The sequence below is a fragment of the Stylophora pistillata genome, chromosome 7 (assembly GCF_964205215.1).
Source record: "Stylophora pistillata chromosome 7, jaStyPist1.2, whole genome shotgun sequence".
Classification (NCBI taxonomy): Eukaryota; Metazoa; Cnidaria; class Anthozoa; order Scleractinia; family Pocilloporidae; genus Stylophora; species Stylophora pistillata.
This window is the reverse complement of record NC_142525.1, coordinates 26,632,610-26,655,716: the sequence shown is the minus strand read 5'-3', so window position 1 is coordinate 26,655,716 and position 23,107 is coordinate 26,632,610. Positions and strand designations below refer to the sequence as shown.

At 39.6% G+C, this 23,107-nt stretch overlaps 2 protein-coding genes and 2 long non-coding RNA genes across 6 annotated transcripts in view; 2 read left to right on the top strand and 2 right to left on the bottom strand.

The window, feature by feature from the left end:
- LOC148727288 (uncharacterized) overlaps positions 1–7,041 on the top strand; it is a 20,831-nt gene extending 13,790 nt beyond the window's left edge. For 2 of the 3 annotated variants that reach the window (XM_088727171.1, XM_088727173.1), the window contains 6 exons: positions 1–44; positions 883–1,023; positions 1,527–1,849; positions 3,780–4,928; positions 5,526–5,796; positions 6,074–7,041. The exon at positions 1–44 is cut by the window's left edge and continues 267 nt beyond it. In XM_088727171.1, the coding sequence (XP_088583297.1) occupies positions 1–44; positions 883–1,023; positions 1,527–1,849; positions 3,780–4,928; positions 5,526–5,796; positions 6,074–6,487 (2,342 nt within the window). In that variant the 3' untranslated portion in view covers positions 6,488–7,041. The remainder of the gene's footprint in view (positions 45–882; positions 1,024–1,526; positions 1,850–3,779; positions 4,929–5,525; positions 5,797–6,073) is intronic. The other variant, XM_088727172.1, reaches the window with a different exon arrangement.
- Positions 1–23,107, bottom strand: part of LOC148727278 (uncharacterized) — a 215,138-nt gene that overhangs the window by 22,574 nt on the left and 169,457 nt on the right. The window lies entirely within an intron of this gene.
- On the bottom strand, positions 2,313–3,444 carry LOC148727289 (uncharacterized). The gene is made up of 2 exons (XR_015989449.1): positions 3,268–3,444; positions 2,313–3,124 (listed from the first exon to the last, which is right to left on the bottom strand). It is a non-coding gene; the product is annotated as an uncharacterized LOC148727289 (long non-coding RNA).
- LOC111320451 (uncharacterized) lies at positions 12,024–21,976 on the top strand. The gene is made up of 8 exons (XM_088727186.1): positions 12,024–13,476; positions 14,874–15,081; positions 15,342–15,652; positions 16,325–16,465; positions 16,592–16,914; positions 17,594–18,742; positions 19,268–19,538; positions 19,838–21,976. The coding sequence occupies exons 1-8, from the start codon at positions 13,306–13,308 to the stop codon at positions 20,240–20,242; spliced, it is 2,979 nt and encodes a 992-aa protein (XP_088583312.1). The 5' UTR covers positions 12,024–13,305; the 3' UTR covers positions 20,243–21,976.

The following is a 23,107-nucleotide window of genomic DNA, read 5'->3' as shown; positions in this document are numbered from 1 at the left end:
AGTACAAAAAGATTGAGCTGTTTTGGCCACACAATCTGTTGAAGGTAGTTATAAGAAATAAGCCAAGTTCAGTAATCATTTAAAGTAATAGAGATCGATTTAAATCTGAAAATTGATCTTTATGCCAGCAAGCTTGTGAATGTTCTCTGCACTATGCCTGAGTGTCTGATTCTATTGTAGCAAGTGTTTGTTTATGAGCCCCCTTTACCGGTTTAAATTGATGTTACGGACGTTTTGAGTGTCCAAATAACAGTCCATAGTTCGCTGTTCAGCTCCCATTTTGCGTAGTGATTACTTGTTTTTTTTCGCCACAAGCGCTGATTTAAGATGTGATTGTTAATTGTTAAATGTTTTCATACATTGCTTTTAATGTATCCTTTCCAGAATCATTAAAATATATAAAACGGCAAATGAACACTTAACCAGATACAGAGCTCAAACAGGCTTAACCACAATCCTCTCAAAATCAAAGTCAAATTCGATACTGATGAAAAAACCAACTCTGTATGTCAAAATGTTAATTAAAACGAACAAACATACAAACTGGATCAATTTTCAGATTAATGCTGGAGGTTATCTGGAGTTCTTCACTTTGCTTTGCTTCTCTCTATGATTGGTCCAGAGTATTCGCGCCAATCAATCATATTCAAAACTAAAATCAATTGCAACTTGATCACTCGCCTTTTCCCCTGCCAAGAGTCTGTTTGTTTACACTTCGACTTCGCATTCGCTGTTGTGATATTTTCTCATTCTCTGATTGGCTGATGTAGTTACTCTAGGTTTCTTCCCGGAAAATCAATCGAGATGTACTCTGAAGGGCGATACTCAGACCACTGTTTTGTACTATATGTTGTTCCTTGTCATCTTTTACGTGTCTTTTAGGAAGATATTGTAATAGTTGACAGCCCAGGTATCGGTGAATCTGCCATCATGGATGACATAGTAAAAGCATACCTACCAGAGGCTTTTGCTTTTATTTACGTCATCAACAGTGTAAACGCTGGTGGAATACAGAAAGACAGGGTAAGACCATGAACAGTTGAGGAGTACGAAGTATGCTGCCAAAAACTATATAATTTTTTGTCTCAGCGATTGGCTTACTTTCAAGAACAACTTGATAGTTTAAAAGGACCATAAAGAAATACCAAAAGAAAAAAAATCAACTTTCCAGTTTTCAAAAAGTAGAATTTTACACATCAGCAGGGTAGTGTTGAGTAGTGGTAGGGCGCTAAGATAGGGAAGGTTGGCATTTGGCGCACATCTTTGTCGGTACGGTTTGGTTAGAAAACAATGAAAATACGCTGGGATCTCGCCAAGGAAAAGGAGATTTCAAACGGAACATGATTTTGATGACGAACAACAAGACAGAAACAGGGAAATGACGCCTTCAAGTTTCAAACGCTTTGCAGAAAGTGGAAACGGAAGCACCTAGAACTTCAAAAACATGATCAGCTACGACACAGCGATCAGGTGACCCATAAATTTCCAAATATTAAAGTTTATTCAATCTGAATTTTTGCCTCTAGGTAGAAAAACTCATTGAACACGCCAGACAGGTGTCCCTTGACAAACAAAGAGAATCTTCCTCGAATTGTGCTCTGTTCGTTTGTAACAAGTGGGAGCAGGTGCCGTCAGGAGAAACTGATGAAGTGAGGAACCACATTGTGAGAAAACTCGCACAGTGCTGGCCTAGTTTAGATTCAGAATCTCAGATTATTTACATGTCAGCCACAGATGCAATCAAAGCCCAGGAGTTTGGAGCGGTTACGAAAGAGTTTGGTGAACTCATGAATGGTATCAAGTCCATGGTGTTGAAAAGTATTGAGTCAAGATTACAAATTCAGTGGAGGTAGCTTGCTTTACATCCTTAATAACAAAAATAATTGTTTGAGAACTTGACTTGCTTGTGATAAAAATGTTTTCGTAGTTCTAACAATGTACATGACAAGTCATGTAGCTTATAAAAAAAAAGTAATGACTTGATTTTTCTCTGGAAATTTGGAAAAGTAAGCAATAGTAGATATTTTACAAAGGCTTCAAATTGCATACACCCTACGGGCTTGAAAAAGAAGTCAAAGGGGTCAGGATATTTAATCGGTGGCTGCGATTCAGAATAAGAGACGTTTTCCATAGGGGTAGCGAGTAAGTTTTGGACAAAGTGTAGTTGGCAATTAACGCTTGCAGTCAATAGGGAGCTTAAGCAACTACGACGAAAGGGACGACGACGACGTCAAGTAATCGCGGAGGATCTGCAACGAGGACGTCGTTTTTAGCGGGAAAATGAAACTTAAGCAGTGAAGTTGCTCAAGGACGACGACGTCTGAAATTATTGTTTATTCTCGCTTCGTCAGTTTACGAAATGACATCGTTCAGAGACCTCCAAAACCTTCTTCTCGGTCATGGATCAAAATTTTCACCTTTATCGAAAGTTCGAGAGTACGTTATTCAATTCTTGAACATCAAAAGTCCAAGGAATTATTAAGCTTTAGCTTTGTTTACAATAATTTACGCATGATAAAAGTTAAAAATATAAATTTTACGGAAGTTATTCGAGATTAAAATTCAGTTCTAAGTGTTGCTGGTATAAACAAACCTATTTTGCCCAAGGCTTGCCTGATTTTCAACGTGCTTTAGCCTGATATGTTCTACCTTTGATGCTCCTTCCTTTGGCGAGCAAACGACTCAAGTCTGTCAATTTTAATCAATGCTAGCTAGCGATCGGCACAGATCAGTCGTCGCGCTTCAAACAAGAATACTATTTTTTCCCGTGTGATTTTGTCGGAATAATTTTTATCGCTGTAAATCTAGATCTTTATCAAACATTTCGAAAATAGATTCGCAAAACCTGAGAGGTATTCACGCACGCTGATGTTGACACACCGATCTAAAGAATTCTTTGCTGTTTAAAGCGTCTCGACGGAAGAACAGCAACACGCAAAATGTTTTAGTAGCAATAAACCGACAGTTCCATACACACAGCTTTTGACCGAAAGCAGTGGTGTATTGCACTGCCACTTAAACCTTTTCATTCAATAAAAATGATAAACAGCACTCTTTCATAAAATATACTCAAATAAATTTAAACCTAACGTGGTCGCTTTCACCGCTTGACTTGACATCTGTTCTGCGGAGGAAGGAAAATGAGTTAGTGGGTTTTCGAATTTTATTTGTTTAGAAAACTGAACAGGGAGGTTTAAATCAACCGAAGAAGCGAATACAAACTCCAACCGGCCATAGACTGTCAAAAAAACGACAATAAAGCCGCACCTTTTGATGAGAAAAACTGCTTTGAAGTTCGGAAGTTCACGACGACTTGAAACTGGTCCATCTCAAGTCGTCGACGATAAGACGACGACGGAATTCTTGGTTCGCGCTTGCGCAGTGACGTTCTCGCTACTTCCGGTCGTCGTCCTCCGTTCGTCGTCGTGGTTGCTTAAGCTCCCTAATGTCAGCGAAAGACTCGAAAAATTTCAATGGTTATAAACATCCACGGGGTCACTGACTTTTTCAGTTATTAGGTTAAGATTATTTGAACGTACATGTTAATCCAGTACCCTTACGCTTCACCTCCATCGATCACATAGTCGAAAATCGATCGAAAATATAAAAAAAAAAACAAATACATGAAAAATGCGATGATACTTGAAGTAGGACGATGGCTTCTATAGTAAGAATTAAAATTTCGAAACCTCCCTGAAAGATATTCATGAACAAATAGATATCATAAATAAGCATGGAAATAAAATGGAAGACAAATACAATTATGGCTTTATTCTTAGGTGGCTTGACTACCTCCTTGCACGCATTGCCTACCACACGAAAGCGTTCATGCGTAATTCTTCCGAAGATCGTGAAAATGTGATAGCAAGAATGAAGTTGATCACTGACCGCCTTCATAGCATCGAAAGGCAGCAAGGTAGCGTAAAAAAGGAGCTGGAGACGTTCCTCGAAAACCGGACAAACAATGCTCTGAGTGCACTGTCCAAATATCTTAAGTCTCCAGAATTTAAGGAGAAGTTTTCTTCGTGGACATTAGACGATGTTCCAAATACTGAAGAAAGCTGGGAGGTGACCAAGAACTACATCCAGAAGGCGCTACTGAGGCGACTTCAAGAGAGGATCGAGGAATGGGAAGAAAAGAATCATGTCTTTTCCGATGCTCGTTCTTCTTTGATTCGATACTTTCAAGAGAGGTTCAGCTACGTCGAGGGTCAACTTCGAACGCTGGAGAGTTCCGTCCTAGCTGGGAATGCTGCCAGCTCAGTAATTGGCCCTCTGGCATCAGAAGACTTTAGCGTCGCAGAAAAAGTCCTCATCGGGGTTACAAGTCCAATTTGGGTTCCAGTCGGTCTGGTTGTCCTAGTGGTCAGTGTCCCAGTAGTTGGCGCCATAGCCGTTAAAGAGAAGTTGGAAGACTGGAATAGAACACGAAAGTACGAAAAAGACAAGTGTGGCTACATGGCAAAAGCTTCCCAAGAATATCTAAAGGAAGCAGCTGAAGAACAACATTTAAAGTCATTCGTGGAGGAACAGCTTAAAGAAGCTCAGGTTTGTCTACACCAGGTCTTACATCGGATACCTCAGCTCATAGATGAGGACAAGATGTTGTGTAAACAACTGAGAGAAGAAAACCGCTCTAAGAAAGAGATAGAGGATTTCTACGAACCGTTACACGATAAGAGTGTACAATTAAGAGATGAGATGGCCCTGTTTGGCATCAAAGAGGTCCGTATCATGGACATCAGTTGCAACGATCTGGAGTGGCAGGACGATGCACGTCTTGGAAGTGGAGCGTTCGCTACTGTTTATCGAGGAACATTGAAGATACGAGGAGACGATAAACCAGTAGATGTGGCAGTGAAAGTGTGGAACGAGGAGCTTAACGATGCTACAGCTAGTGGCTTCCTTTCTGAAACAGAAATACTCAGGTTGGTTTTCTTACCACTGGATCTTGAAATTTTACAGGTTATTGTCTTTTTAAAAAAAGAATGCCCCTCAGCTAAAATCTTTACGAAGCACTTAATATATTCTGACTGGTAGCTAATTGGATATTTTCCTAATTGTATCATTGTTTTCTTCTCAAGGAGCTCGTAGTGGTGGGTTGCAAGGCATTAACTAAAAAATGGATATTATAATAAGAAGATTTATGAATTATGTAAATTAAGTAATATTTTCCTAACGACTTCGGAAGACAGCGAATCTAGGTACGTATTAAGGCACATCGAGATGGTAATTGAGATTGACCTTTCCAGTAAGACTTCTCACCATTCATTTCACCGACAGGTCTTTCCCTTTAAAACCCCTGAGTCACATATTAAGAGTGAAAAGCATCTAATTCTGCCTTGCATCACCGCTGAATAAACCAGAGAATAAGGGAAATGATTGCCAACAGAAAAAGCTTTTGACTGAGAATCAAAATCTTCCTTTTAGTATCGGAAAACGTGTAGAGAATAGTATAGAAAATATTCCTACTGTTTTTTGAAAGAGTATGGGTTGTCTTACAAATACGTATTTTCTTTTTGTAGGAAACTGAGTTATCCCTTTATTGTAAAGTTCTATGGTGCTGCACTGCGTAAGGAAGGGAATCAGCTGAAAGCAATACTGGTGATGGAGCTCTGCAAGGAAAACTTGATGAAGCACATTTTCGATGATAAAAGCAATGTACCTGGTGAGTCATCATCATCTGTTACAGCTACAAGAGATGTGATTGGATGGGCAAAACAAATTTCCGATGCCCTGGAATACATTCACAGACAAGGTATCGTTCACAGAGATCTCAAGCTGGAAAATATATTGGTAAGTTAAGAATTGGAACTACTGGCTATCGTGACCGCACATCATATCCCGTGTTCTTGACTTTGTCCTCCTTGTCTTATTTTTCCATTTAATTCCTGTTCTTTGAAGAGTCAGCATTAAGTTGATTATTTTCCACGTAAAACCAGTGTCACAACGCATTCAAGGTTAATGCCTCCAGGCCCCTTGTTTTCTTTTTGACTTTGCCTTGCCTTCTTTGAGAGGGAAAATCTTGGACTGTGGTATCAATTTACTTGGATATTATCTTATCCTCCCACAGCTGTCGCTAGAAAATGATGCCAAAGTAGCCGATGTCGGTGTTTCCAAAGAAGCCAAAGCTATAACGGGTACCATGGCGGGAACTCCTATGTATCTCGCTCCGGAAGTGATCAAGTCTTGTATGTACGATTACAAAGCAGACGTGTACAGCTTCGGCATAATGCTCTGGGAGATGTGGTACGGTAAGAGGGCCCTTATTGATGTGGGAGGAGATGTGAAGGAGTTTTATGACAAGGTGCTTGAGGGTGCAAGACCTGCACATGTCGAAGCCTCCAACAAGCCTCCAACTGGTTTGCATGATTTGATGCAGCATTGCTGGAATATAAAACCTGATGATCGACCAGATGCGGCAAAGTGTTATAAGAAGTTGACTCAGCTGTATCAGGACGCTGAGCACCATCTTAGAAAACACTGATTATTAGGCAACCACCTTCAATTTGTTGACCTTTTAAGTGTAGACTTTTGTGGAGCAGCAGCAATCCCTTATGACTGTTATAGCAAATAGAATAGCCTCACCTGGGCCAGTTTTCCCGTTTTTAACTTTGATCGTAAGTTATAAAAACCTATTCTCGTCTTAGTCAGTGCTGATGTTAAGGACCGTATCTTACTGTTAGCAGTGTCCTTGAGGTCCTCCTCAAAGTTTAGTCATCGTCTCATAGTATCGTATACCATAGAAGAGTTTCCATGATTAGCTACATGATTTCAACTTAGAGCTGGTTAAAATAAATATCAATCTCCTTAGAGCTGACTTATTTTCGCTTTTGACAAATTGTGGCCAAATTGCAAATTTTAAGGAAGAACAACAAGAAAATGCTGTAGGCGAATATTGCTCTATAAGCTTGTGTGAAAGCTTTTTGCCGGGTTCCACAGTCAGTTTCACCATCTGGTGCGAGACGCTTGTGATAAGAGATTTCTTATAGAAAAGTCTGTTTTTTAAGTAGTTACTTGAAATAAAGAGCAGGAAATTCAGACGTCGTCTGCCTACTTCTTGCATAACCATAGAGAAAGTACTAAGAGGGTCAAATGACGCGAACTGAATCAAAGTTCCCTTGTAAGGATTACCAACACTGAGAAGCGCACATTTTCATGAACGAATTGTGTGATCAACATTGGCAAGAGATAACAATGTACTATCATCACCTCTTGATATTGGTAAACTTGAGGCAATTAGGCATTTGCGAACAACTTTCGGGTTAGAATTAAATATTTGACCCTTAAGATCGAAACCTGCGAAGGTCAAATAAAGACTTCATGCGGTTTTTCTTCGATGAATCTTCAAACTTCTTTTCTAACGCTCATTTCCTAACCCACCCGCATAATACGTTGTAGTGAGTTGTTAACCATTCCTCTATAAACACATGATGTGATGAGTACTGGCTCACACAGAAACAGGAGAATCGTATATGTGCACGATCCTTCGCAGTAAAGCACTATTTAAGCAATAGTGAAAATCAGACCTGAAAAAAATTCAGGCCTGTACGGGATTCGAACCACTGACCTCTGCGATACTAGTGCAGCGCTCTACCAATTGAGCTAACAAACCAACTGGGAGCAGGCCATCAAATTAATTCGACATAAACCCGTAGACGATAAATCAAACAACAAACATATGAAATACATATATATGAACTGCGGTTATGAAACGTATATGTGCACGATCCTTCGCAGTAAAGCACTATTTAAGCAATAGTGAAAATCAGACCTGAAAAAAATTCAGGCCTGTACGGGATTCGAACCACTGACCTCTGCGATACTGGTGCAGCACTCTACCAATTGAGCTAACAAGCCAACTGGGAGCAGGCCATCAAATTAATTGGCCTGCTCCCAGTTGGCTTGTTAGCTCAATTGGTAGAGCGCTGCACTAGTATCGCAGAGGTCAGTGGTTCGAATCCCGTACAGGCCTGAATTTTTTTCAGGTCTGATTTTCACTATTGCTTAAATAGTGCTTTACTGCGAAGGATCGTGCACATATACGTTTCATAACCGCAGTTCATATATATGTAAAACAGGAGAATGTTGGCAATTCAGCACATTACGGTGGGATTGATGGCAAAAGGATAGATGAGGCACGTTCCATGTTTCTGTAATCTCAATAAAGAAAGTAAACTGAAGCAAGGATCCTCGCAGATGAGCTTCAATTTAAGCAATTGCAGAAAAGACTGAAAAGTTTTCAAGCTTCGACGGGATTCGAACCATTGCCAACCAGATACTAGTTGTGCGCTTCTACCAACTGTACTGCGAAGCCACGCGTTGGAGAATCGCAGAGTGTATATGCCAACTGATTGCAGTTCACCAGCGAGAATCATTGCTTTACTTGATTTTCACTCGTTGGCAAAAAGAAATTTAGAGTTATAGGGACATAAAGGGTTAAAAGACGTGAACAGAGGTTTTCTTGGAAGGACTTTTAAAACTACGAGGCGTATAGTTCTATGTGTATTATCACTGGCAAGGGAAAACGATATCACATTTTTTCTTGATATCGGTAAATGATGCATTTACGAAGACCTCTTGTGAAGATCTAATTTTTTCGTAAGATCGCAAACGAGGAAGGTCGAATGAAGGGTTGATCTATGTTTTTCTTCCATCGTTCTCTCAGCACCTTCTACCGATGCTCATGATCATTTGGTGACCCACCGCACGGCGTGTGTTATAGTGACATGTCAATCATTCCTCCAGTCTACATAACACCGACAGTAGGAGGACAAACTGCTCACTTCCAGACAGATGAACGTGGGCAGGTCAGCAGATGACGGTGGGCTTAATGGAAAGAGAATAATTCGTAAGACACTTCCAACGTTCCGAACATTTTTTTCTCGTTTGCTCTCCCTTGTAAAGTCTCTATTAAGACTATTTTGGACTTGGTAAGATTATGTGTTGGTGCATGCATTCGTTGGCTCTAGCTTTACAAGAGGGTCCTTATGTAAAGAACGCGACTAGTGACACGATCAACACTGAGACAAAAAGTAAACAAGAGTATCGATCACGCTTAATCAAAATCAGTTGTGATTGTTATGAAATTCGTTTATCGTTCGAGGATGACTTCTAGTCAACTTTGTAAAACTAGTGCAACTCAATCAAACCAAATATCCTTTCGTCATTCGGCCGTCTCGGTGGAATGGATGTCGTAATAAGACAATATATTTCTATTTTACTTCTACATATAACCCTTGACCAGCCACAGCGAAACTCGCTGCAATTTATATCAACACTAAGTAACCATACAAAACAGTCAATGTTTTGAAATAAGCAACCGATCTAAGAATTCTTTGTGATGTTCATGTGTTTTATTTTCTCCCATAAATGATTTTCCATTTCCCAATCCAGTCCAATTCAATTCGTAGATAGCTGGAGCTCTTTTGCTTCAATTTCTAAGTATTGAGAATCCGGAAACGCATAAGGCCGGCTATTAACCCTTTAACTCCAAGAATATGTGAGTTCTCCCTACAATGTCCACGTGTTGCCTAGCAAACAGGTAATGAGAATATCAAACATAACTTATGAAATAAAGACTATTACCGTGATGTAACACCAATGGCGCTGAGCGTCTGTGACGTCACGAAATTTTGACTCCCTAGAGCGATTAGGACAAACAAACAGGCTTCTCGAGTAAATGAATATGGGCGGTGATGCGCCCATCTCTAGTTCAAACGCCTCTAAAGCTCTTATTTTAAATCAAAACGACGGTTTTCCTGGCTCAAAGTTCGAGCAAGACCAAGAGAAGTATACAAACACACAATTGAAGCGTTGGTTAAAGTGTAGAGGCTTGAAATTGAGCGGAAAATGAGTAGACCTCATCGCACGTGTTCGTGACTGCCTCAAGTCGGGAAAACATTATGTAGTTGATTCAAGTATAGGTGATGGGAAATGGCTTCAGGCGAAGATGCTAAAGGAAAGTAAAGTCGATCGCGTGGAACTTAAGGATCTAACAGTTCAATGCCTATTCAAAGTTTGGCCCTCACGAGTATGTCTTTGAGCGATCGCCCTAATTTTTAAGACACGAGTGGCGGATTTTTGTATAGTTCGCTCAGTACTGGTTGTTTCTATTAAATACCAGTGTCTCATGAGAATTTGCTTTAGGTTTTGCACTGACGGTTGGTATTGTGTAATAAAAGGCAAGATTCGTTGGTTCGTCTTCGGTTTCTGTTGAAGAGCTAGTTTCCTGTTTTGGAAATTCACCCCTGAAAGGGTTGTGTTAATGAGGGCCTCTGGGTAGCCTCTCTTTCGCAAATGCGCTTTGAAATTTGCAATTTTCTCTTCGAATATTGTTTGAGAGGAGTTTTCTCTGAGAAGTCTAAGGGCCTCTCCTTTTATTAAGCCTTTCTTAACTCCTTGTGGTGACAGGAACTATAGTGTGTATACTGAAATGTCTCGGTTTGTTTAAAATAAGTACGCACATCAAGGATTGCGTCCTTTTCGAATCGTTCGCCTTTATAATTATAGATGTAGGTGTCCAGGAATGTTGTTTCCTTATCGGAAATTTCAGCCGTAAATTTCATTGTTGGATGAAGATTGTTTGTTTTTTCAATGAAACATTCTATGGTTGCTTTCTTTGTACTCCATAGCGAGAAGATCATCGTCTATGTAACGTTTCCAAACAAGCGGTTTGAAAAGGCTTTTGTCAAGGATTTCAGTGTACAGCACAAATATAAGTATTGTAGTTAACACTATCAACTGAGAAATTAATTCTTTCTAGAACACGCATTTACTCGGCGTTGACAAAGTTCCAAGTCATGCATGCTTCGGCTTTGGGAACGTATGAAGGCTTTCCGACTGTTTTTAAGCATTTCTTTAGGCGGATTAAGCGAATCTGGCAATCTTTCTGGATATCTTGAGTCATTTTTACATGTACCCCAACAGCAATGCCTAGTTGCAACCATTTTAGAAAGTTAGAGCATTTTTTGAGCGAAAATAGTCTTGCTTCTGACACGTTTCGCATACAAGTCCTCGTAAAGATTCCGAGTGTTTGTCCCAAACCAGCGGGGGGTCCAAAGATGACATATCTATTTTTAGACCTGGCGCGCAGCGCTATTCTTGTAACTAAACTACAAGGAAATGTGTAGCAGCTGGAAGAGAGAGTCAATAGTCAGATGTCGGGAGTCAAAGACTTTAAACAAATTTCAGTTGCTTGCTAAACTGCGTTCTTGATTGTCCTCAATAAACCTTTTTTAATTATGTGATCTCGTGGTTTGAAATGGGTAAGGAACAGATCAAAATTGGGGATGCTTTAGCATGCACGTATCTCGGGCTACATTGCAACTCTTTGATGAAATCCATATCTTTGGAGCCGGCTTTTTGTTAAATTAACAATCATTCGCCTCAGGCTCAGTGAATATTGTTGAATAATCCCCGAGACGAAGTCGAGGGGTTATTCAACAATATTTACTGATCCTGAGGCAAGTAATTGTTTGAGTATAATTTCTCAGGTGCTTTCGAATTCCCTTGTGAATTCAAGTTGTTGTTGAAACCATTCTGTAACAAGAACTTGACAATTTCAGTCAGCGAAAACTGCATATCTTTTTTTCGAAAAACGTTACTTTTAATCTAAGTAACATCTTCAGAGTTGAGTCTTCATCTATTGAATTTATCACTTCCTCCGTCCCTTATCGTCAAAACGCGAGGCAGCCACTTTGAAATTTGGCGCCCATAATCATCCCGTGCGAGTTGTTAATAGCGAGATATGACGCAATCATCGACCAATCAGAGCTTGCGCATCTCTTTAATCACCTGAGCAATTAAGTCCTCTTATTGGTGGAAAACTTCCCTAACAGGCTAACCCTGACCTAATATACCAGCTTAGCGTACGAACTGAGCTGTTTAGAGAGGCCAGTGCTATCCAAAGTAGCAAGAAGGCATTTAAACTCTTCTTTTCTTCCCCAGCTTTCGTGTGGTGAAGAATTCTAGATAGACTTTGGATTAGTTTGTTTGCCCTGACGGTGGTCAACAAAACCACTTGACACACTGTGTTACACAAGCATAAAGGTCGGCACACACGAGGGGACTAGTCCCTGCGACTAGTCCCAGCGACCAGTTTCATGCGACTAGTCCCTTCGTGTGAACTACACATTTCTGTGGTCGCAGGGACCAAAATTTGGTCCCTGCGACTGGTCGCATGAAACAAATGTTTGTCCCTTCGTGTGAACTGTTTGTGCGACCAGTCCCTGCGACTAAACGGTAAATAAGCCAATCACGGATCAGTATGATGCGTGACTTCCGGTATTTGTAAACATTGCAGTTTCTATGAATTTTCCCTGAATTCTAGATTTCTACAGCTGAAGAATAAAAAACTATTTCTAGTTTTGTAAACATATACAGATGTCTTGGAGCCGTTTTGATGGAATTTTTACCCTATTTTACTCTGTGTCTCTTAAAAATAAAAAAAAAATAAAAACAAAAACGGAACACGTAAAAGCATGAATAATCCGACTGAATAAGTGCAGTTCATTTGCGTTGATGTTTAATAGTGCTACAATGAAAAGTTACCAAATTTTCATTGTTTTCGTGTAACGCACCAGACTAAGAAACATCTTTTGCCTCTTAATTTTCCTATGTTCTTGTGCAATTGAGTGCCCTCGTGTGAACACCTTAAGGGACTTGTCCCTGCTACCGGTCCCCTCGTGTAAACCCTTCAAAGACTTGTCGCCGGGACTAGTCGCACGGACTAGTCGCAGGGACTAGTCCCCTCGTGTGTGCCGACCTTAAAAGGTTTTTGAAGATCCATGTGGTGCGGGGTTTCAAAACATAAAAAGAAATAATACTTAAAATAAATGAAGTCAACAAACAAACATCGATAGCAAGTCAACAAAGGTTGAAGGAAACGAAAATGAAAGTTTGAATTTTTTACCGGAGTTTATGTTTGAAATATCGATGAATTCAACCACAATTTTTGACAACTTGCAATTGTTGGCATATTCTCTCTATCTTTGACTAACATTGAAAAGGACTAGCAATGAATGCAATCAACAAAACTTCGTACCCATACATATGTTTTGATTTATTCTCCTCGATATTTACTAATGATTGCGTGATTAATCACGTTTTGACTATCAGACAACCCCAATCAATGGTCGTCAGCGGCAGGGATGCGTGACGGTGTACTAGTTACTGTGTAATGGACTGTGATAAATGAAGTCCAGCTTTTGAGGCTTATTAATTTCCTTTTCGAAGTTTTCAATGCTTTCAAACCTGGAATTAACGAAATTTTGATCATAAGCGTTCGAGTTATAGGTGTGCATAATGAATGCAACTCCAGATATTGACAAGATCGACGATCTCGCGGACATGTTAAGCATCATGGAGTCGCTAAAAATTCCGTCCAAGGGCCTGAAAACGTTGGACGAAATGAAAGAAAAAGTGAAAAAGAAACTCCAGTCTTCAGAGGAAAAGCCAACTTGGACGGCAAAGGAGGTGAGAATTCTAGAATTCGTTTCTTAAGTATGCCGCCTACCTGCAAATTCAATTGATAAACGACATTTCTAAGTACAATGGCGGAAGTATCTAGACTGGTGACCTTTGGTGAATGGTAGATGCAGATCACATAGTAAAATTGAGTCACGAATTGTTTAACAGCTCTCTCGATGCAAATGTAGCCATCGTTTATGATTTATGTCATGTGGATCTATCCAGTGATGGCAACTCAGATATCAGTAGTACTAGAAGAAACCTAATTCTCTTGGATGGAAATCGTAGCATTCACTCGCCAAACGTTTCACTAGGTTCAAAAGTAACAACACGCAGAGCTAACTGCAAGAGCCCTAATTACTCGGCATTGATACTTTCATTAACGATTCTTGCAACTGTTGTCCGTAAAACGATTTTAAATAAGAAATTACGAAGTTGAGCTTCCACAGTCAGAGGCTATTATGCATATTGATGTTCTTAATTTGGTAAGCTTGGTTGGACAACGAACGAACTTTGAGGATTCAAGTAGAGAAATACGGTCTTAGAACATCGTGGATTGATAAATTTTCGCTAAATCTGCTTCAGTTCTGTCTATTCTAGGCCAGTTCTGTGCTTTGTGGATAAAGTTCGGAAACACGTGAACCATTTGGGAAAACATTTTCTTAGAAAAGCTTGCATATGTAATTTCTGTAAAAAATAAATGTCAACAGACTTAAAGCCCGGGGTAAACTAATGCTTTCTACGGTAAAAGGGAGCCACAATTTTTTTCTGCTATCGTCAGCAAAGAATCGGAGTCCTTTGCTGAGAATAAATCTTTCGGGAAGATTTTGGCAACATCTGCTCAGCATCAACTTTGCTTTTGTTGACATAATAAATGCAGACATGGTTTAATTCTACTGTTGTTTAAAGATTCATTGAATGTGACTGAGAAGTTACATCATGGTTGTAAAGGTTACGAATGTTTGGGTCTATAAATTGTGATTTCGGCTACATTTATTACATCTTTAAAGCAGAGTAGCATCAAACCATGTCTGATTATCCACTTGGTTGCTTTGTAAATTTTGATATATAAATCATACTACATGCATTTTTACATAAGTATTTGGAGAATTACTTAATGGAAATACAATCCTAGAAAAGGTTGCTCTGCCGAAGTTTGTGACCTTAGACCAGCCTTATGAATCTCTTCACAAAATTAGGCTGGTTATTGCGTGTTAGCAATAGGGCGTGCTTTTTTTCCAAGTCAATAGTCAAAGTTATTTGTATAATCATATAATTTATTAAGGATTTCCTAAAATGACTATAAAGCGATAGCACTAAACAGTTGGGCCGAGAAATAATCTTCAATTTACGCAGGCAAATGTTGATGCACAGATTTTGATTTACCACGTGTCATTTATCAGGCCTTTTCAGTGTTGACAGAGGCAAAGAAAGAAGATGAGAGAAAGCGAGCAACCTTGCTCCATTTCTACGAACGCACGAGTGGTTGTTTGGATACGAAGCATGAAAACGTTCTTGCCCTTTTGGAGAAAAATATCGGAAACCTCTGGGAGAAAATTGCTTCCCACAAAAAAGTTCTATTGAAGAAAGAGTACATTGTGCTCGTTGCAGGTTAGTTAGAAATGAATCATTCGACATTACTTTTAAATGTTAATTTCGCCAACTTCCTCATCCAACAGACTAAAAGGCTTCATTTAGTCACTTTGCCAATGCAACCTGAGCTATTCGTTAGGCTATGAACTTGTGCTAGGTACGAAAAAATGATCAAGCCTTGAAAACTAAATCAGAAAACAGCCTTTGTGGAATCTACACATTCCTGGCGTTGTTAATTTTATGTTCCCACTCTACATATACTTGTTTACAATTACCAGGCGAGACAAGTGCAGGAAAGAGCACCCTGTTAAATCTGATTCTCGGAGAGCAACTTCTTCCTTACTCAGTTCTCAGTACCACATCCACCATCGTTGAACTAAGATATGGAGAAATACCAAAGTTGGTGGCGTACTATAAAAACAAAGAATCTGGGAATACTACGAAGACAGTCCTACTAGACAAGCCATCTGAAGCCTCTCAGCAGAGTTACCTTCAACAGATTTCCTCTTTTGTCCACCTGAAGAAGAACAGAGAGATGGGCTCAGATTACGAAAAGATTGAGCTGTTTTGGCCACACAATCTGTTGAAGGTAAGAAATAAGCAAGTTCACTTTGAGTAATCTCTTAAAATAATCGAGATCGATCTATGCATGAATGTCTGATTCTACTCAATCTTGGTTGATTCTTTCGTCACATGCACTGATTAACGATATGTTTGTGAATTGTTGATGTCTTAATCAAATATTTTCACACATCGCTTTTGATGTATTCTTTTCTAGATCCATTAAAATATATAAAACGGCAAATTAACACTTAAACAGAAACAAAGCTCAACAGGCTTATTGAGAATCCTCTCAAAGTCAAAGTAAAACTCGATACTAATGATAAATCTAGCTCTGTGTGTCAGAATGATCATTACAGCGAACGAACATACAAACTACATCACTTTTTAATGTAATGCTGGTAGAAACCGGGAATTCTTCACTTTGCTTTGCTTCGCTTTGTGATTGGTCCAGAAAATTCGCGCCAAATCACTCAGACTCAAGACTGAAATTAATTGCAACTTGATCACTCGCCTTTTCTCCTGTGGCTTCTCATTGGTTGTTGTGATATTTTTCCTATGCTCTGATTGGCCGATGTAACTGACTTTAGGCTTTTTTTTTCGCGGACAATCAATCGAAATGCACTCTGAAGAGCGATACTCAAAGACCAATGTTTTTGTAACATACGTTGTTCTATGTCATCTTTTACGTATCTTTTAGGAAAATATTGTTATAGTTGACAGCCCAGGAGTCGGTGAATCTGCCATCATGGATGACATGGTAAAAGCATATCTCCCAGAGGCTTTCGCTTTTATTTACGTCATCAACAGTGAAAACGCCGGTGGAATACAAAAAGACAGGGTAAGGCCATTAATTTGTTGCCCTAACCGAACATTGAACTTAACGAACATGATTACCTACTGCGCAGCGATTATGTGACGCATAATATTCCAGAAATTATAGCTTTTCCTGTGTTTTGGCCTCCAGGTAGAAAAACTCATTGAACACGCTAGACAGGTGTCCCTTGACAAACAAAGGGAATCTTCCTCAAATTGTGCTCTGTTCGTTTGCAACAAGTGGGACCAGGTGCCTTCAGAAGAAACTGATGAAGTGAAGAACTTCATCGTGAGTAAACTCACACAGTGCTGGCCTAATTTAGATCCAGAATCTCAAATTGTTTACATGTCAGCAAAAGAAGCTTGTAGAGCCCAGGAGCTTGGAGTAGTCACGAAAGAGTTTGGTGAACTCATGAATGGTATCAAGTCCATGGTGTTGAAAAGTATTGAAGCAAGACTTCAAATTCAATGGAGGTAACTTGCTTGACATCCGCAACGACTAAATAGTTGTTTAAGAACTTGATTTCCTTCTGATAACAATATCTTCTAACAATGTACATGACAAGTCATTTATGTTGCTAATAAGTAATCACATAATTTTTTTGTAGAAATTTGGAAAAGTAAGCATCGAGAGATGTCTCACAAAGGCTAAAAATTGCACCCACCCAACGAGCTTGTAGAATTTTGTTGGTTTCTAAAATAATACTCGGGCTCGTTCAATTCCAACAATATGCAAAATCATGTGATTACCAGCACGAGTATATAATGTGGAAAAGAAATGTAGGGAGTCGGGATAATTAATCGGTGGCTGCATATCAGAATAACAGAAGTTTTGAATAGCAGTAGGGAACAAGTTCTACTAGAATTTTTGTGAATTTATTAGGTACTTACCAATAGGTATCCTTCCTAGACATGCTTAAAATGGAACTGGCAATGTAAGCTTACAGTCAATGTCAGCCACAAAGATTAGAACTATCTGAAGAAAAATAGTCAACATGAACAATGCGAGGATATTTGAAAGAGGACGGTGGTTTCTAATTTGATATTAAAATTATAAAACCTCCCTGAAAGATATGCATGCATATTAAATAGATATCGTGATACGCATGAGAAATAAAATGGCAGACAATTACAATTATAGCTTTATTCTTAGGTGGCTTCACTACCTCCTTGCACGTATGGCCTACCACACGAAAGCATTCATGCGTAATTCTTTCGAAGATCATGAAAAATTGGCTGAGAAAATGAAGTTGATCACAGACCGCCTTCAAAGTATTGAAAGTCAGCAAGGTACCGTAAACGAGGAGCTGAAGGCGTACCTCGAAGACAAGACAGACCTTGCTCTGAATGCACTGTCTAAATATCTTGAGTCTCCAGAATTTATGGAGAAGTTTTCTTCTTGGACATTAGACGATGTTCCGAAGACGGAAGAAAGCTGGGAGGTGACCAAGAACTACATCCAAAAGGCGCTGATGAGGCGACTTCAAGAGAGGATCGAGGAATGGGAAGAAAAGAATCATGTCTTTTCCGATGCTCGTTCCTCTTTGATTGAAGACTTTAAAAAGAGGTTCCGCTACGTGGAGAGTAAGCTTCAAACGCTGGAGGGTTCTCTCTTAGCTGGAGATGCTGCCAACTCAGGAAGTGGCCCTCTCGCATCAGATGACTTTAGCGTCGCAGAAAAAGTCCTCATTGGGGTCACAAGCCCAATTTGGGTTCCAGTCGGTCTAGTTGTCCTGGTAGTCAGTGTCCCGGTAGTCGGCGCCTGGGCCGTTAAAGAGAAGTTGGAAGACTGGAATAGCACGCGAAAATACGAAAAAGACAAGTGCAGCTTCATGGTAAAAGCTTCCCAAGAATATCTCAAGGAAGCAGCTGAAGAACAAAATCTAAGGTCATTAGTGGTGGAACAGCTTAAGGAAGCTCAGGTTTGTCTTAACCAGGTCTTAGATCGGATACCTCAGCTCATAGAGGGGGACAAAATGTTGTGTCAACGACTGAGCGAAGAAAGCCGTTCTAAGAAAGAGATAGAGGAGTCCTACAAACCTTTACACGAGAAGAGTGTACAATTAAGGGATGAGATGACCCTGTTTGGCATCAGAGAGGTTCGCACCATGGACATCAGTTGCAACGATTTGGAGTGGCAAGACGGTGCTCTTCTTGGAATTGGAGCGTTCGCTGCTGTTTATCGAGGAAAATTAAAGATACGAGGAGAGGATAAACTCGTAAATGTGGCTGTGAAAGTGTGGAACGAGGAGCTTAACGATACTACAGCTAGTGGCTTCCTTTCTGAAACAGAGATACTCAGGTTGGTTTTATCAGTGCACTGGATCTTGAAATTTTAGATTTTTTTGCTTGAAAAATGAATGCGCTAAATATATTCTTGCTCACCGCGGATGAGATACTTTCCGAATCGTGGCATTTTTTTCTGCTCAAGGAGCTCGTGGTGGTTAGTTGCGAGGCATCAAATAGAAAATGGAGAATGTAATAAGAGGACTTATGTAAAATTATATTTTCCTGACGATTTCAGAACACGGGGAACCTAGATATATTTTAAGGCACATCGAAATAGTAATCAACAATGACTTCTACATTTAAACTTATCACCATTCATTTTACCAACAGGTCATTAGCTTAAAAACCCTTAAGTATCTTATGGGTGACAAGCATCTAATTGCTCCTTTCATCATCGTCGCTGGATGAAATATTAACATCATGAGAATTAGCAAAATAATTCCCAACAAAAGAAGCTCTTGACTGAGAATCAAAATCTCCCTCCTAGTATCGAAAAATGCATGTAGGTTGTTTTACACATACGTATTTCCTTGTGTAGGAAACTAAATTATCCCACTATTGTGAGGTTCTATGGTGCAGCACTACATAAGGAAGGGGATCAGCTGAAAGCAATACTGGTGATGGAGCTCTGTAAGCAAAACTTGATGAGGCACATTTTCCGGCAAAAAAGCATTATCCCTAGTGAGCCATCATCATCTGTTACAGCTACGAGAGATGTGATCGGATGGGCAAAAGACATTGCCGATGCTCTGGAATACATTCACGGACAAGGTATTGTTCATAGAGATCTCAAGCTGGAAAATATACTGGTAAGTTTAGAATTAGAACTACTGGCTAGCCGCACATCATATTCCTTGTTTTTGACTTTGTCTTTTTCTTCTTTATTTTTCGATTTAATTCCTGTACTTTAAAGAGTCAGCATAAAATTGGTTATTTTCCAAGTAAAACCAAGGTTGATTGTAGATAACCACAACGCATCACACGTTAAGGCATGCAGGTGCCTTGTTTTCTTTTAAGCTTTGCCTTGCGTTCTTGTAAGAGGGAAATCTTTGGACTTCGGTGTTGAAGCTGTATCAATTTACATGGATATTGTCTTATCTTCCCACAGCTGTCGCTAGAAAATGTTGCCAAAGTAGCCGATGTCGGTGTTTCTAAAGAAGCCAAAGCTATCATGGGTACCATGGCGGGAACTCCTACGTATCTCGCTCCGGAAGTGATGAAGTCCTGTATGTACGATTACAAAGCAGACGTGTACAGCTTCGGCATAATGCTCTGGGAGATGTGGTACGGTAAGAGAGCTCTTCTTGATGTGGGAGGAGATGTGAAGGAGTTTTATGACAAGGTGCTTGAGGGGGCAAGACCTGCGCATGTCGAAGGCTCAAAGAGGCCTCCAACTGGTTTGCACTATCTGATGCAGCATTGCTGGGAGAAAGAACCTGATAATCGACCGGATGCGGCAAAGTGTCACAAGATGATAAATCAGCTCTATCAGGAAGCTGCAGCACCATCTTAGGAAACTCTCATTGTTACGCAACCACCTTCAACGTGTTTACTTTTCAAGTGTAGACTTTTGTGGAGCAATAGCAATCCCTTATGTAGCAAATAGAATAGCCTCACCAGCGCCAGGTTTCCCGTTTAATTAACAATTGGTTCATGCTTTAGCGTGCACTATCAAGTTATGGAGCACGTGGGAAGTTTGGAGAGCACGAAAGAAGCGTAAGAGTTTCCCGAGGCAACAGCCTTGGGTAACTCTAACTTCTTGAGTTTCAAGTTTCTAGTGTATCCATACGAGAACATGTGGGGCCGGTCATTGGCCACATAACTCCTAAAAGTGAACTGACGTAACTTAATTCTCTCAATGATATTCATGCGTTCTCCAGTATACATGTCATGAGACAATCAGACTTATCAGGTAGGGGTCGTTATCTTGATCCCGCACTAAATTCTTATACCTTGAACTTATAAGGAAATTTGTAGTAGCCAAAGGGGAGAATTAACCATCAGATCTTAAGAATTAAAGGGTTATATAAATACTCACCAACTCAATTGGAGGTAACAGGGTCTTTATTGCCTAAGACCATACGCGATGCTCCCGATGATAGGGAGGTAAATAGAAGGAAAAAATTTTTTTACAGATTGCACTAAGTACAAACAACGTTAATCGCTCGCTGATCGCAAAGAGAATGCTGACAAATATGCCAACTGTTCGCTTATACCCACCGGGTGTGGCGTAGAATTTCGGCTGCGGTATTTAATTGTGATAAACAAGTCTATCACCCACATAAATTTTAACCATTACTTGGCAAAACCGCGTTTGGTATTATCCTTTAAAGAGATAACTTTTGTGAACCTTAATTTTTTAACGAGGAGATCTTTCCAATTCAAAATTTGGAATGCTTAAGCACTTATTTCGGACTGTAGTATCACTTGGAAGAGTGATACTACCCGGTTAGCTCAATGGATAGAGCGCTGGACTGTTGTCCGGGAGGTCGAGGGTTCGAGTCCCGGCCGGACCAACACTCAAGGTCTTAAAAATAATTGAGAAGAATATGCTACCTTTCTATAACATCAAGAAATGGTTAGATATTCTAGTCTTCTCGGATAGGGACGAATAAATGGCGGTCCCGTCTCCTACAGGGTTAGGGGTAGGAGACGTTAATTTCCCACGCGCGAGATTACTGTGTGATGGATGTCCTCCCCTGGGGTGGAATGGGCGGGTTAGGATTGATTGTAAAGCGCTGTTGATCTGTCATTGTAAATAGCGCTCTACAAGTGATAAATTGTAATTGTTGTAATTGTAAGAAGTGCTTATCTTTTCAACCACAAGCAAAATATTTTGCATTTGCAAGTGACCAAATCTTTTTAACAATGAGGTCTGCCTTAATACGTTTAGATCCCGAGTAATTGAGTTTGCTACTCTCTAATATAGGCAAAAAAATTTCAAGATTTTTTTTAATTGATTAAAATGGGAAAAGGGGTTTCGTCTCTAGTTTTCACTTGTTGTGTATCTTGGTGTTAAACGAGACACTGAAATCTTTTGGGGAAAAATTCCACTTCTACGTTTATTTGAATGCCTACGCACTGCATCTTCATTTACAACTCCGTATGCCCTTTTCAAGAAGCTAATAAGACTAAAGGTGCCTATTATTATAGGGAGAGGGGAACGTTTTTTTGTCTACTATAAATTTAGGAAGACTTTAAAGTTCTCCTTGCTATTATAATTTTTTCATTATATTCATGTTGTAAATATGGCTATTATCATTACTGCTATTGCTGTTTTCATGAAGCCCTACAGTACTCTTTGCTTGTCCTGCAAGCGCTTTGAGAATGTCTTAAAGAGTCGCTTTTAAATATTGTATACTACTACTGCTTCCAGTCTATCGCCCCTGAACTTCGATCCTCTAAACATGATTCGGCTAAGGATGATGGTAGACTATATGAAGATAAAAATTTTGATATAACCACAGAAATCATCATGCAGATTGGAAACTAACATTTTAAGAGGCGTTGAATGTAATGAAGGAGCAAAGTTGGAAATTGGCCCAGAGATCGGAAATTTTGAAACTTTGTCAGAATAAAGTCTATCATATGTCTGATTCATTGGCATAGTTTGTTGTGTCTTAAACTGAATATTTTTTCTTTTGCGACGTGTTTACTTTTAGGGGAGAACTTTTTGCTTAAAAAGGGGGAAAAAATCAATATTTGAAAAATCCGTAAAAAATCTCCAAAACCTTTGTCGCCAATGAAACTTAATTTAGTTGTTAAAAGTGATCTATCAATTTCATCTATTTATTTATTGTTTAGATCAATAATGTTTTTTTTCTAACAAAATCATGTTGAAAGACGACTCTCTTTTTCACAATTTTAGTACAGTCATGGGCTATGCTCCATATCCCGAGGTATATCTCGAGAAGTGGACTGAGCAGTTTTTTATACCATTTGAAACACCTTATGCTGGTGAAGTTTTTGATATAAAAAGTTCCGCGGGCAGTCTTTGTGTGTTTCCAGGAAAGCGCCTCAAAAGTGCCCAGAATTCGACTTTTATTGAGACGCTCTCTGAACGTCTGTCGCTTGGGTTGGTGTGACGAAAATATAAAAGCTGGTAATAAGCTATACAATTTGACAAAAACTGCTTTGTTTATTTGTTTTTGAATGTGTTTTTGTATCATAACCTTGGGACAGATCCAGGATTTAATCAAGGGGGGTTCAGAGAATTGTTCGAGGGCATGCTCCCCCCTGAGATTTTGAAAACGAGGTCTTCGGAAACATGATTTCCATCATTTTGAGGAACAATTTAGGGGGTTCCACCGAACCGCCCGAGCTACCCCTGGATCCGCCTCAGTAACCAATACTGTATGTATATTGTTTTTATTGCTCT

Coding starts and splice junctions, on each gene's coding strand:
- LOC111320451 (XM_088727186.1), top strand. CDS start 13,306: ATGAATGCAACTCCAGATATTGACAAGATCGACGATCTCGCGGACATG. Junction 15,082..15,341: donor GTACATTGTGCTCGTTGCAG/GTTAGTTAGAAA, acceptor TACAATTACCAG/GCGAGACAAGTGCAGGAAAG. Junction 16,466..16,591: donor GTGGAATACAAAAAGACAGG/GTAAGGCCATTA, acceptor TTTGGCCTCCAG/GTAGAAAAACTCATTGAACA.